Raw genomic sequence first — 15,056 nt, forward strand, 5'->3', positions numbered from 1 at the left:
TTTCTTACTCATTTTGCTGCTTCCCTGCCAGCATGCACATGTGGCAACACTAAGGTGGGAGTCTGGTACTCTGCTCCTCACAGCAGGGTAACCAGAAGTTGTCAACAATGCCACCTTGGGAAGTGCACCCAAGGAAATACACTGCCAGTAGGCTCGAGGTTCGTGACCAGAGAGAACAAGACTTTTCCAAAAAAAGGAATTACATTTATCGTTTCATGTTAAAAAAAGAGAATCACAACATAAGGAACACAATAGGAAGGGGGTGTACAGTACTGAGGCCTACCAGCAGGGGAAGGGCAGTCCAAATGGGAACTGGTTCCTAAAATAAATGTATAAATCCAAAATAAATCACCCCAAACATTTGTGAACAAGTTTTCAATTGTGAAGAAACCCCAACACCGGCCACTCGCACAACACACAGTTCCAGTCTCCCAGGAGGCCCCTCCCACTACTGTCAGCTCTCAGCCTGGAGACAAGAGGGTGGGGTTAACCAAGCAAATACAAAAAGAACAATTAATACAATTTAAACTGGGCCAAAGACTAAAATGAGGTTACTTCCAACATAACCAATTAAAATCATCAATGCTTTAATAGAATATTCTAAAACAATCCATGGCTGCTACCTGCAGTGAGGTTTGAGGCTACACAAAACAATAGAATGTTCCAAAGTAACAAATTCAAACCAAAGAAAACACAAAACAGATTAAACAAAGCGGTTGCAAAATGAAACAAAGACAACCAATGAAACAAGATAAACTAAACAAAAAAAATGACAGAAAACACTGAAACAAAACAGCAGGGTCTCCAGTGAGCTGCAGCAGCATCAGAGCAGAGCTGGATGACTTCACCCCAAACCAGAGGATCCTTTCCAGCCCACAGCAGGAGGATCAGCTTTCCAATATGTGCCGTTTTGGGTGAAAACTGCACTGGGGAGGGTAAATTACAGCCACACCCCAGTACCAAGCAGGAGCTTCCAGTGGTTTTTGATGTTAGAGCTTTAAACCTGCATACTACCCAGGTGACCTTCCCAGCAACGTGTGACCAAATGCCAGCATAAGCAACCAGGTGAGAGTCTGCCTTTATACTCTCCACCCCTCATGAGGTGATTAGGGGCCAGGTGTTTTGAATATTGGGGCAGGCTTCTTCCTGCTACACACAGATGGACCCCATGTGGGGGAAAGGAGGGCAGACCAGATGGGTCCCATATGGGTTTGTCCACGGGTTCCACGATGTGTTTGTCCATTTAGGGCCCATGTAGGCTGAGGCCCTACATGGGCAAACCCATGTGGGGCCATCGTGGAACCCGTGGACAAACCCATATGGGACCATATATCAGCCCTCCTTTCCCCCACATGGGGCCCACCTAGGCATGCTGGCTGGGTTGTGGTCTCAGTGTTGGCGCGCAGGTAATCGAGAGAATCCGGTTAATGGATTTTCAAAATAAAAGATCCTCCAGACTCAAATAATACATAAAACGGAAATATTTAATTATTTCTTGAGCGGCCCGGTACCAATTGGTCCACGGACCGGGGGTTGGGGACCACTGCCATAGACATAAGATACGAGTAGACCCCGCATTGGCTGCTCCGGCGCAGGAAATACGGCGGCCATCTTGGATCGGTCGTCCCTCCTACTTTGTTCAATCAAAACAGCAGAAGATGCCTCAGCACTGAGGGATATTGTTGTTCTGATCGATGGATTATTGATGTGAGGCTCCACAGACAACATTTCACAAGTAAGATGGACATATTACTGTGTATATTTTGTGATTAGAATATTACTTTACTGTATTTATGTCCACCGGCGAGATACCAGCTAATATTAGCTACAGTGTTTGGTGTAATGCGGATTCAGCTGCTATGAAGGATAACTGAGATTCTGTAAATCTAAAAAAATTAATTATTCTCTAACATTGACTTAGATTATCTGACACAAGAGCCTAGATTAGAAATGAAACAATGTAACATATTATAAAACTTATATTATGTGTTATAACATTCACCAGCAAAGTTTACACAGGTGGTAAAGACTATTATTTATATGTAATTCTTTCACTAGTAGGATACATCCCAAATCTTCGTTTTTGTTTTGAAAGTTTCCTAAAGACACGATGTGAGGAAGAAGAGGGAGAATCTATAAAGAGAGACGGATTCACTGCAGCACGGATGAATCTCACATCGGATTTTGGACTCAATCTCAGCTGCTGAATCTCTGAAGATAGAAGTCTGGAAAACAGCCGACAGACAATAGATATTAGACTGTACATGTTGATATGTACAGTCTATGTATATGTATATGTTGATATGTTTTGGATACATATCAACATGTATCCAATATATTTTATTCAGTATTAATCATTATTTATTTGTGTTTGTATAGTTATATAAATATGTATTATTACTAAATAATGTATTAAATAACTTATTCACGGCTGTGTGCTTTGTAATATGCTCATCATACATCGATATCAGAATATTTCATTCCTATTCTAGTGTTATAGCCACTAAGCATATTTAAATATGCTGAACTATGTATTAAAACATACTTAAATAATACAATTGTTTATAAATGTAGCTTTGATAGATGTTTGAATATGGTTTCCAGTAACAATAATCGATTAAATGCGCTGATACGTCATTGTGCCTGCTAAACACCTAAACACATAACGCTGAGTGGAGTGTGTGCACATCTATCTAGTTTATATATATATGTATATATATATATATATATATATATATATACCTCAGCGAGTGAAGTGATGTAATTGAAGTGGAATTTCTTAATTTCATTCATAAGTTATTGGAGCCTCAGTCAGTGGTTTGTGTCACTACGGAGAAAAAGTTAGATGCTTTTATCTGCTTTATGTGTGATGGAAGATTCAATTAGGTGAATATTAACTAAACCGCATAAAAATGCGGCTAAATAGTCTATGTTAATATGTTTTAATAGGTAATTTGACAGGTAAAAATTTAATGAGTTTGCAGCACACAGAGAAAAGCTAAAGAGAATGTGATGATCTACTTATTGTAGTTTAAATAGAGGAATAACAGCTGACTGTTGAGAGAGGAAAGAAATTAAAGTCCAGATCCGTTAGAAACCAGCGCAGAGCAATAAATGCTCCAGTTAATCACACATGAGGCGACAAACATACAATATATAGTTACACTGCTGAGTTAATGGTGTTTTAAAAACCAAACCAGTAGAAACTGAGTTAACATGACAGATTCCCTCCTCACCTCGTCTTGATGAGAACAGAGAGCAGTTCGCTGGTTTCTGTCCAGACTGTGGTCAGCTGACCACTTGGTGCTCAGACAGTTTCAACTTTACGCACAGAGAACATCGTGGAGCTCATTATTAATCATTATTAATCATTATTGATCATTATTAATCAGACTAAGAACAACATCTGTCAGAGAATCATCTCTGATCTGGACGCTTTAACGGACCAGAGGCTCTGGAGCGTCCAGCAGCTGATCCGCTTCTGCTGGTTTTTCTCCCGCTGAGGGAAGTGATGCGGATCAGGAACCGATCAGAGTTCTGCCGTCTGCTAATCACGTCATTTCCTGAAATGTTACCTGATTTCAAAAACGTTCTAACAGAGAAATAATAAATGTTTCGTTTGATGTCTACAAATTGGAAATAAAATGATTTTTTTCTTTGACGGACAACGAAAAAACTCCAACCCAACCTCTGCTCCAAACTAGAACATTGTGGTTTCTCTTCAGGTTTTTCTCTTTGTGGAGGGATCAATAAATAACTTATTGGTGTTTTACCATCACCACTAGGTATGAAGGGCTTTAGGCTTTGAGTTGCACCACAGCAGCAACTGAAACATCCAGGAGTTTTTATGAGTACAAGTATAAAGGAGGCTGGTATCGCGCCTGATAAAAATCTATTTATTTATGTCACATGGACTTATATAAAGTTTAATAACAAAAAAAAATCATATATTCATTATTGTTTTTCTTCTTTAGATATTAGGTTGGCTTACAATGATTCCAAATAATGTACAGGAATAACCTGGTGCTGTTACATGTCAATCATCAGGGGGACCACTGGGGGGGGCAATCAGATGACAGGGGGGCACTGGCCCCCCGACTCCCCCTCTGGCTCCGCCACTGAGCGTCGCTCCTTCACCCAGACGTTCTTTCCCTTGGGGAGGCGGGGGGCGCCGATCTATGTTTTCGCTTCCATCTGAATAATGTGTAGTTGCGCCACTGTCTATATTAATGCATCAACAAAGGTACTTAATGAAATGTCTGTTTAAAACAGCTGACATTTAAGATTTTGAATGTGTGAATGTTACTCTCTTTTAAAGGGGAATAATGAAAACACACGGACACGATGTTACTGCTTTCGTCTCCAGTGTTGTAATGGAGGAGCAGAAGCGTCGCGTTCCCCTACATCCAATCAGACAAAACCAATCGAGACTCGAATGATTAACAAACTCAAAACTTCAAATCTAAAAACGTTGAACTCTTCAAGAATTATACACAAACATAACTGGAAAAGTAACATTAAAGAAAATACATTTTAAACTTCATTAAACTTAGGCTACATTTTACTGTATCGGTCTGTAGCGCTGAACTTGAAAGACCAACAGAATCGATCACAGATCACTAGATCTTGTTTTACCTTTCAGTTATCTAAAATAGTTTTATTACCACATGAAGCCAGATCATTTGTTCAAATTTCTTCCCAGATGTGAAAATTTGATTTTAAATCAAATTTATCTGCTCAGTAACATAAAGTCCAGTTTTTATCTGTTTGATGTAACACAGGACTGTGTTTTTAAGTTCCAAAAACTGTGAATAAATGTTTTGCAACATTGTACAATCACTGTGATCAGTTCTTATGCATAAGGCACTTAAATAAATGTTTAACCGAGTAAAAGTATTGTTGAAATTGCAGATACTTTTCTTTAAAACTCAGAGGTTATTCATAATATATTTTGTAAAAGTGAAATTCATTTAATATAAAAAAACAAGTCCACTTTTATTGGTTCTATTTAATCTTGCAATGAGTTTACATGTGTGGCCCCCTGGAATCAGATTAATCTATAAACTATTTACTAACTGATTTCTGAAGGAAATTTATTGAACTGCATTTTATTTAGGAGTGCATGAATAAAGGGGACAAAATGCAGAAGTGAGAATTTGATAAAATGTTGAAACCATGAAACCTTTAGCTTCTGGATCATGTAGAATAATGTAATAATTAGTATTTATTGTTCATCCTTCAACAACATGTAGATGAAACACTTTAAAGTTTGTGGCTTAATGTGAGAGTGAAGATGTTAAAGGGGTGTGAAAACCTTTGCGAGGCATAATGAGCATGGCAGTGTATCTGTGATGCTGTGGGCCTTTTCTGTCTAATAACCCTGGTAATAATGCTCTAGTGTCCCATCGTGTCTTTTTCTAGAATCTGCCAGAAAACTAATTTAAATAAAACGTCAAAACACAAAGATGTTATTCTGACCAGCAGCAGCTCCAGCCTCACTGCAGGAAAATCACCTGGTTAATCCAGATAAACAAGTAATAATGTTTTGGGTTTAGTCGTCACTTCTAGGAAACGAAACGGTTTTGGTCACGTGACGCCGTTTCAGAAACAACAGAACGACGAACAGAGTTAAAACCAGCATTAAAGTAGAGTTTATATCAGAGGTTCATCAGATAAACATTATTTATCGTTTATTCTTCATATCTGAGGTAAAACTCACCAGCAGAACCAAACTGGACGAAGATCAGGAAGAACAGAACCAAGAACAGAACGATGAGCCGTGACGCAGCAGGTCCAGCCGCCATTCCTCGTCTTTTAGTTCCACCAGTTTGACTAAAATATAGTTTAATTCTAGAATAAAATAATTTAACCTTCAAATATAAACCCTGTTAGATCAAGTTGGCAACTAAACATGTAAGAAAATTCAGTTTAGAGGAAACGAAGCGTCGACGTGACTTTGACTGAACTGAAGAAGGAGGAGTTTATAGGAGGAGCGTGAAGAAACGAAACAACTGGCTGATCTGATCTGATCTGATCTGATCTGATCTGATCTGATCTGCGCATGTTCAGATAAATCAGCTACAATGTGGCTTCACAGCTACAGGAACAACAATAACCTCATCAGACAGACAGATATCTGATCTATAGTCAGCTTCATCTCTACTGAACTTTGTTCTCTAGTAAAAGATAAAAGTTTTATTATTAACATAAAGTCCAGGAGTTCAGTCCCACAAAGAGAGAAAGTTTCGATGTAACCATTTATTTCAGACTGAAAGCTGTTCGGCTGTTTGACAGAGACTATAGATACACCCTTACCTCTCACTCAAAGTTTGACAGTTAGTTTCAAGGTGGGTGGTCTTGGGGGGAGGGAGAGGGGGAGGTGGGGGGAGGGGAGGGGGGGCGAGTTTGGCGTGTTCCTTTTCGTCAAAATTTTGACAGGTAGTGGTTTAGAGAGAAAACAGGTGTTTTGAGGACATTGGGTGTTATGGACAGCGGCAGATGTAAAGGTAGGGGAGGGGGGAGTTTTACTGGTATAAATAGGGGTTTCAGAATATGACGCTCTACTCCTGGCTGCAGTCTGGTTCTACTCGCGTCATCATCATGTTTCTGCAGAACGCTCCGACAAAGAATGGATCTCAACTCATTTCTCCTATTACTGAGGGTCAAGGATCAGCCACTCCAGGACCGCCTCTTGTGTATGAGATTCCGATATCAGTGTACCCTGAATCAACCGTTGTTCCAGACGCCGAACATCATGAGGAGTGCACCGCGTCTGATGCAAAGGTTTTGGGCACCCCAGCGCCGAGGGGGCTGACGATGAGCGGGAGTTCTATTCTGTGTCAGACCCCAGTATCGATCTATGACTACTCACCTCGCCCGGAGAACGCTCCAAAGAAATCAACGTTCTATGTATGCCGTGTGCAGAGACCGGCTTAATGTGAGAGTTTAGACGTTAAACGTACCCGAAAGCCCCCCCCCCGGGGGGGGGGGCTTTTGGGTACGTTTTTCAGGTTTAAATACATTTGAAACATATAGATTTTTTTCTGTAACACTTGCTAGGGTGATACATTTCAGTAAAAGTTCCCCGAATATGTGACAGGGACTAAACATGTCCATGTTAGGCTACTAATATTTATCTTTCAGTTTTCCCCAATGTTTAAAGTTTTTTACAGTGCACAACCACACTCCAAGAGTTGCTCCAACATGGTAAATTGTTTTGTTACCTTTAAAATTATCTACAGCTTTTGTCTCTGACTTATACGCAGTTTGTTTTTTTGGCCCAATGATTTCTTTGCCTCCAACCGTAATCTTACATGCTTCAATGTGTTCACCAACAAAATATAGTACACCCGTAGTTGTTAAGGTTCCAATACTAAGAACTTATAAATTATCAATGTGAACCATCAGTCTGTATTAAAATATTTAGTACAATTTATATTTTTTATTTAGATTTGATGTTTTGATGTGAGTATTTGGATTTCTATCAATTTATTGAATGATGTTTTAGGTCATTTTATACTTGTTCATGTTTAGTAGTTAGTCAATTTTAAACTTTTTTAGTAGCTATGTCATTTTATACTTGTTCATGTTTTGTAGTTATGCCATTTTATTCTTGTTCATGTTTAGTAGTTAGGTCAATTTATACTTGTTCATGTTTAGTAGTTAGTTAATTTTAGACTTTTTTAGTAGGTATGTCATTTTATACTTGTTCATGTTTAGCAGTTAGGTCATATTAGACTTTTTTAGTAGGTATGTCATTTTATACTTGTTCATGTTTAGTAGTTATGTCATTTTATACTTGTTCATGTTTAGTAGTTATGTCATTTTACACTAGTTCATGTTTAGTAGTTATGTCATTTTACACTAGTTCATGTTTAGTAGTTATGTCATTTTATACTTGTTCATGTTTAGCAGTTAGGTCATATTAAACTTTTTTAGTAGGTATGTCATTTTATACTTGTTCGTGTTTTGTAGATATGTCATTTTACACTAGTTCATGTTTTGTAGTTATGTCATTTTATACTTGTTCGTGTTTAGTAGTCATGTCATTTTACACTAGTTCATGTTTTGTAGTTATGCCATTTATACTTGTTCATGTTTAGTAGTCATGTCATTTTATTTTTGTTCTTGTTTTGTTGTTATGTCATTTTACACTAGTTCATGTTTAGTAGTTATGCCATTTATACTTGTTCATGTTTTGTAGTTATGTCATTTTACACTAGTTCATGTTTTGTAGTTATGTCATTTTATACTTGTTCATGTTTAGTAGTTAGTTAATTTTAGACTTTTTTAGTAGGTATGTCATTTTACCCAAGTTCATGTTTTGTAGTTATTCCTTTTATACTTTTTCATGTTTTGTAGATATGTCATTTTACACTAGTTCATGTTTAGTAGTCATGTTATTTTACACTAGTTCATGTTTAGTAGTTAGGTCAATTTATACTTGTTCATGTTTAGTAGTTAGTTAATTTTAGACTTTTTTAGTAGGTATGTCATTTTATACTTGTTCATGTTTTGTAGATATGTCATTTTACACTAGTTCATGTTTAGTAGTTATGTCATTTTATACTTGTTCATGTTTTGTAGATATGTCATTTTACACTAGTTCATGTTTAGTAGTTAGGTCATTTTACCCTAGTTCGTGTTTAGTAGTTAGGTCATTTTACACTCGTTCATGTTTAGTAGTTTACTTTAAAATGAGTTAGTAGATATGTCATTTTATACTTGTTCATGTTTAGTAGTTATGTCATTTTACCCTAGTTCGTGTTTAGTAGTTAGGTCATTTTACACTACTTCATGTTTTGTAGTTAGGTCATTTTACACTTGTTCATGTTTAGTAGTTAGGTCATATTAAACTTTTTTAGTAGGTATGTCATTTTACCCTAGTTCATGTTTAGTAGTTAGGTCATTTTATACTTGTTTATGTTTAGTAGTTATGTAATTTTATACTTGTTCATGTTTTGTAGATATGTCATTTTACACTAGTTCATGTTTAGTAGTTAGGTCATTTTACCCTAGTTCGTGTTTAGTAGTTAGGTCATTTTACCCTAGTTCATGTTTAGTAGTTAGGTCATTTTACACTTGTTCATGTTTAGTAGTTATGTCATTTTATACTTGTTCATGTTTAGTAGTTATGTCATTTTATACTTGTTCATGTTTTGTAGTTATGTCATTTTACACTAGTTCATGTTTAGTAGTTATGTCATTTTATACTAGTTCATGTTTAGTAGTTATGTCATTTTATACTTGTTCATGTTTAGTAGTTATGTCATTTTATACTTGTTCATGTTTGTAGTTATGTCATTTTACACTAGTTCATGTTTAGTAGTTACGTCATTTTATACTAGTTCATGTTTAGTAGTTATGTCATTTTATACTTGTTCATGTTTAGTAGTTATGTCATTTTATACTTGTTCATGTTTTGTAGTTATGTCATTTTACACTAGTTCATGTTTAGTAGTTATGTCATTTTATACTAGTTCATGTTTAGTAGTTACGTCATTTTATACTAGTTCATGTTTAGTAGTTATGTCATTTTATACTTGTTCATGTTTAGTAGTTATGTCATTTTATACTTGTTCATGTTTTGTAGTTATGCCATTTATACTTGTTCATGTTTTGTAGTTATGTCATTTTACCCTAGTTCATGTTTAGTAGTTAGTTCATGTTTAGTAGTTATGCCATTTATACTTGTTCATGTTTTGTAGTTATGTCATTTTACACTAGTTCATGTTTTGTAGTTATGTCATTTTATACTTGTTCATGTTTAGTAGTTAGTTAATTTTAGACTTTTTTAGTAGGTATGTCATTTTACCCAAGTTCATGTTTTGTAGTTATGTCATTTTATACTTGTTCATGTTTAGTAGTCATGTCATTTTACACTAGTTCATGTTTAGTAGTCATGTCATTTTACACTAGTTCATGTTTAGTAGTTAGGTCAATTTATACTTGTTCATGTTTAGTAGTTAGTTAATTTTAGACTTTTTTAGTAGGTATGTCATTTTATACTTGTTCATGTTTAGCAGTTATGTCATTTTACACTAGTTCATGTTTAGTAGTTATGTCATTTTATACTTGTTCATGTTTTGTAGATATGTCATTTTACACTAGTTCATGTTTTGTAGTTATGTCATTTTATACTTGTTCATGTTTAGTAGTTAGGTCATATTAAACTTTTTTAGTAGGTATGTCATTTTATACTTGCTAGTGTTTAGTAGTTATGTCATTTTACACTAGTTCGTGTTTAGTAGTTAGGTCATTTTACCCTAGTTCATGTTTAGTAGTTAGGTCATATTAAACTTTTTTAGTAGGTATGTCATTTTACACTAGTTCATGTTTAGTAGTTATGTCATTTTATACTTGTTCTTGTTTACTAGTTAGTTCATTTTATACTTGTTCTTGTTTATTAGTTAGGTCATTTTATACTTTTTCATGTTTAGTATTTAGGTCATTTTATACTTGTTCATGTTTAGTAGTTATGCCATTTAATACTTGTTCATGTTTTGTAGATATGTCATTTTACACTAGTTCATGTTTAGTAGTTGGGTCATTTTATACTTGTTCATGTTTAGTAGTTAGGTCATATTAAACTTTTTTAGTAGGTATGTCATTTTACACTAGTTCATGTTTAGTAGTTATGTCATTTTATACTTGTTCATGTTTAGTAGTTATGTCATTTTATACTTGTTCATGTTTAGTAGTTATGTCATTTTACACTAGTTCATGTTTAGTAGTTATGTCATTTTACACTAGTTCGTGTTTAGTAGTTATGTCATTTTATACTTGTTCATGTTTAGTAGTTATGTCATTTTATACTTGTTCATGTTTTGTAGTTATGTCATTTTACACTAGTTCATGTTTAGTAGTTATGTCATTTTATACTAGTTCATGTTTAGTAGTTATGTCATTTTATACTTGTTCATGTTTAGTAGTTATGTCATTTATACTTGTTCATGTTTTGTAGTTATGTCATTTTACACTAGTTCATGTTTAGTAGTTATGTCATTTTATACTAGTTCATGTTTAGTAGTTACGTCATTTTATACTAGTTCATGTTTAGTAGTTATGTCATTTTATACTTGTTCATGTTTAGTAGTTATGTCATTTTATACTTGTTCATGTTTTGTAGTTATGTCATTTTACACTAGTTCATGTTTAGTAGTTATGTCATTTTATACTAGTTCATGTTTAGTAGTTATGTCATTTTATACTTGTTCATGTTTAGTAGTTATGTCATTTTATACTTGTTCATGTTTTGTAGTTATGTCATTTTACACTAGTTCGTGTTTTGTAGTTATGTCATTTTATCTCTTTTGACTGAATAAACAGGAAACACAAAAGTCTGTTTGTTCTCAGTCATAATCAAAGTGACCTGGAAACAAAGATCAGCTGAACACCTGCAGCAGCTGAACATCCTGGTCATCCTGATGCAGCTTCATGTTCAGGTGACGTTTTAACCCTTTAATGTCCAACATGTCAGCATTTTATTCATCTGATGGGTTTTAATAAAAACCCCACAGAACAAATAATTCTGCATTTTCATTAACAAATTGATAATTTGTTAATGCAAAACTATCCCCGATTCAGGAATAAGTGTTTGTTTAAATTGATTCCAGATCAGATCAGACCTTCAACCTGTTCATTTCTGGTCAAACTGGTTTCAGATTCTCTGGAAAGCCAAGGAGCGGCTCCCTGTTACAAGCCCCGCCCCCACCTGCATGTCTGATGTCACTTCCTGTCTCTAGTCCTGATATCTGCATAACTCACATTATCAAACATGTTGCTGCAGCTGCTGCTCAGCCTCTGTTGTTGCTCCTTCATTCACCTTAAAGGTTTAGTTTGATCTGATCAGCAGAAACAACCTGATCAATAATCCAGTCTGCTGGGCTCCAACTCTGGACTCATTAAGAAATAAAGACATTTTAACTCTCATTTTAAAAGTTTAACTACAATAAAACACATAAAACATCTAGATTTCCCACAGGAGCAGCTGCTCTACTGGACTCTCTGCTACTCTACCAGCAGGGGCAGCACCGATCTGCCAGCTACCTGGCCCTAAAACACAGGGCTTAAAGAGCTCCGGCCGGGGCCCTGATTACCGGCATTTGACCAAACGGTCCACCTCAACCAAACTGAAGTCTCCAGGCTTAAAGAGCTCCGTCTACAAAGATGTCTGCCAATCAGAGTTCTAGCTCCCGTGTTCTTGACCAATGACTGTAAAACGGTTTGTAGAAGAGAAGCTCATGCGTTCGGTTCAGCAGTTAAATCAAATGCGATATGAAAAAAGATGGAGTTTGTCTGACCCGGTAAAGAAACACGTTTACTTGAGAAAGGAATTAAAAACAAGTGGCGCTGGGCATGGCTAGAGGAAAGAGGACAAGACGGGAAGCTGGCGGACATTTTTACAAGAGGGGGCGCTGGGATTCCTTTGGGGGCGTTTGGTCGAAGGTAAACGCCCCCCTTACACCTTAAGGTGTAAGGTACCTTAAACCTTACAGTCAAAACAATACCAGTTTAGACTTTGAGCAACTTGGTAAAACTGTATTGTGTAACATTAAATCATGCTTAGCTGTATCAATAGCATCTCTTCTTCTATTCAGTGTTTGTAGCTTTTAGCGCAGCTCTTGCTAGTAGCTTCACCGCATCAGATCAGCGTTACACCGGCTGATGAAGTTGCTGTGATTCACTTTGTCTGGTGTCTGATTGTCTAATATTTTATGTTTTATTGAGGGGTTTTGTACATATGTTTAGGCAGTTCTGTGATCATGTCAAAGCAGCAACTTATATTAAAAAGTGTTTTATTGTTCGTCTGGATGCTGCCCGCTTCCATGGAAGGACAACAGAAAATCGCTCTTATAAACATGTAATTGCTAAAATCACGATACCCTCACTGTGTATCCCTCTGAAAAATGAACCCATTTAAATAAAGAAATCCCTCCATGGTGACACCACGATAGAGAGCGTTCATTTTATAGCGTTAACACGGAGCTGTAAGTGGTCCGGTATGAAATGGGTGTGATAGAAAAACACAGCAGTTTTAAATTTCAATAATCAGAATGCAGAAATGGTTTCTGTTGTTTTAAAAGATTTATGTCAGTCTGCCTTCCCCCACCCCACACCTTAGGGGGTAAAAAAAAAAAAAAAAGACGCGCACATTGCGCAAAACTCTGAAACAGGAGAAGAGGGACATAAAACGGAGCGACGAACTAGATGTGAATTATGGCATAAAAACATAGAATCCGACGCTGAACAGTGAAAAATTAACACATGATGTGAAACATGACGCAGCAGGTGATGAGTGAAGACTGATGGTCAATAAACGATAAAATAAATGTAGCAACAGGAAAGAAACTAAAGTGGACACAGCAATAAACCAAAAGAGGATAAAACTAATCAAAGGAAACTAAATGGAAATGAATGAAGAACAAAATGCAAGAATAAACTAAGAAACTAAAGTAAATACAGAGGAATAAACTGGTATGGCAAGACCTTTCGAGCAATAATTAATACAGAGACTGTATGGCAAGAATAAACAGACACTATTTCCAGATAAAAGGTAAAATAATATTGTTGAAGTGCCATGGGTTTGTTGAGACCACATCTAGTACTGAGAATAAATGTATCTTACAGACCATAACAGTATTGATCACTTATTTGTGTTTTTAATTAGATTTGATATATTTATTTCTTCAATATTATTTTTCATGTCAGTGTTAATGTCGTGAGGCTGATGACTCCATGACACTTTGACTCATTATGATCTGATTAAGAACCAGATTTGTTCTTTGTAATTTCGGTCCAGTAAAACTATTAATCTATAATCAATAGACAGGTCTATATAAAGATAAATATATATAAAGCAAACCTTTAGGGCACAGACATTTTACATTTTGTTTTGAGTTAAAATGTACTGAAGTCTTATTTAAGTTTGAGTGTTTAGCTTGTTAATTGTATTGTTAGAATCAATTGTTCACTATTCAAAGACACTTTTTATTAAACTGTGGCCATAGCAACGCTATAGTAAATTTTTATCATAACTATAAGTTTCAGGCTCAGGATTTTTTTTTATTTTAAGCCCTGAGTTGAGTAACAATTTGTTAGAGGCGCAGCTGCAGCCTAAGGAATAGCAGCTCGCTCTTATTTCTAATAAATCCTGTTGGCGGTGTGTTGGCGTCATTACAGTATTTAACACTTTAAAAGGTAATTACAGGATTGAAAAGGTACATGTCCAGTAAAATACTGGTATCTACAGACGCCAGCTTTTGTTTTTCTGAAAGAACGGTGAAAAAAAAAAAAACTGGCATCTGTAGGTACCAGCATTTTTTTTAATCGTTTTTTCAGAAAAACGGGAGATTACCGTTCTTTCGAAAGAACGGTAAACTACTGGCAGCTATAGACGCCAGTATTTTACCGTTCTTTTAAAAAACGGTAACCTACTGGCAGCTACAGACGCCAGTATTTTACCGTTCTTTTAAAAAACGGTAAAGTACTGGCAGCTACAGACGCCAGTATTTTACCGTTCTTTTAAAAAACAGTAAAGTACTGGCAGCTACAGACGCCAGTATTTTACCGTTCTTTTAAAAAACAGTAACCTACTGGCAGCTACAGACGCCAGTACTGGCGCCAGTACTGGCATCTGTAGCCAGTAATACTGTAGCCAGTAAAATACTGTAGCATGCCAGTAAACTACTGTAGTTTACTGGCAGTAGTTTAGCTGCCAGTAAACTACTGGCAGCTATAGATGCCAGAAGTTTACCGTTCTTTCACAGTATCCATACCGTTTTTGTATTCACGGTAATCTGCTGTCAGGATTAATTACGGTACAGCTACTGTGCATTTACAGTAAACTTCTGCCGTCTATAGCTGCCAGTATGTTACTGTAAATTTACAGGATTATTTCTTAGAGTGTAGAGCTGCGCAAACATCAGGTGAAGTTTAAAACTTCACCTGAAGTTTTATCATGTTCAAAATACACAAATAGTCATTTAATTCAGGGCTGGACGCAGTGCAGCTATTTGGACTGAATAAACAGAAAACAAAGGTCGTCTGTTCTCAGT

At 36.0% G+C, this 15,056-nt stretch overlaps 2 protein-coding genes across 2 annotated transcripts in view; both read right to left on the minus strand.

The window, feature by feature from the left end:
* LOC103460908 (butyrophilin subfamily 2 member A1-like) overlaps positions 1-5,965 on the minus strand; it is a 33,546-nt gene extending 27,581 nt beyond the window's left edge. Inside the window, exon 1 of the mRNA XM_081599574.1 lies at positions 5,720-5,965. Coding sequence (XP_081455700.1) covers positions 5,720-5,804 — 85 coding nt within the window. The 5' untranslated portion in view covers positions 5,805-5,965. The remainder of the gene's footprint in view (positions 1-5,719) is intronic.
* Positions 1-15,056, minus strand: part of LOC103460905 (uncharacterized) — a 228,811-nt gene that overhangs the window by 74,930 nt on the left and 138,825 nt on the right. The gene's annotated exons all lie outside the window — the stretch shown is intronic.

This window comes from Poecilia reticulata, chromosome 18 (assembly GCF_904066995.2).
Source record: "Poecilia reticulata chromosome 18, P_reticulata-male-v2, whole genome shotgun sequence".
Classification (NCBI taxonomy): Eukaryota; Metazoa; Chordata; class Actinopteri; order Cyprinodontiformes; family Poeciliidae; genus Poecilia; species Poecilia reticulata.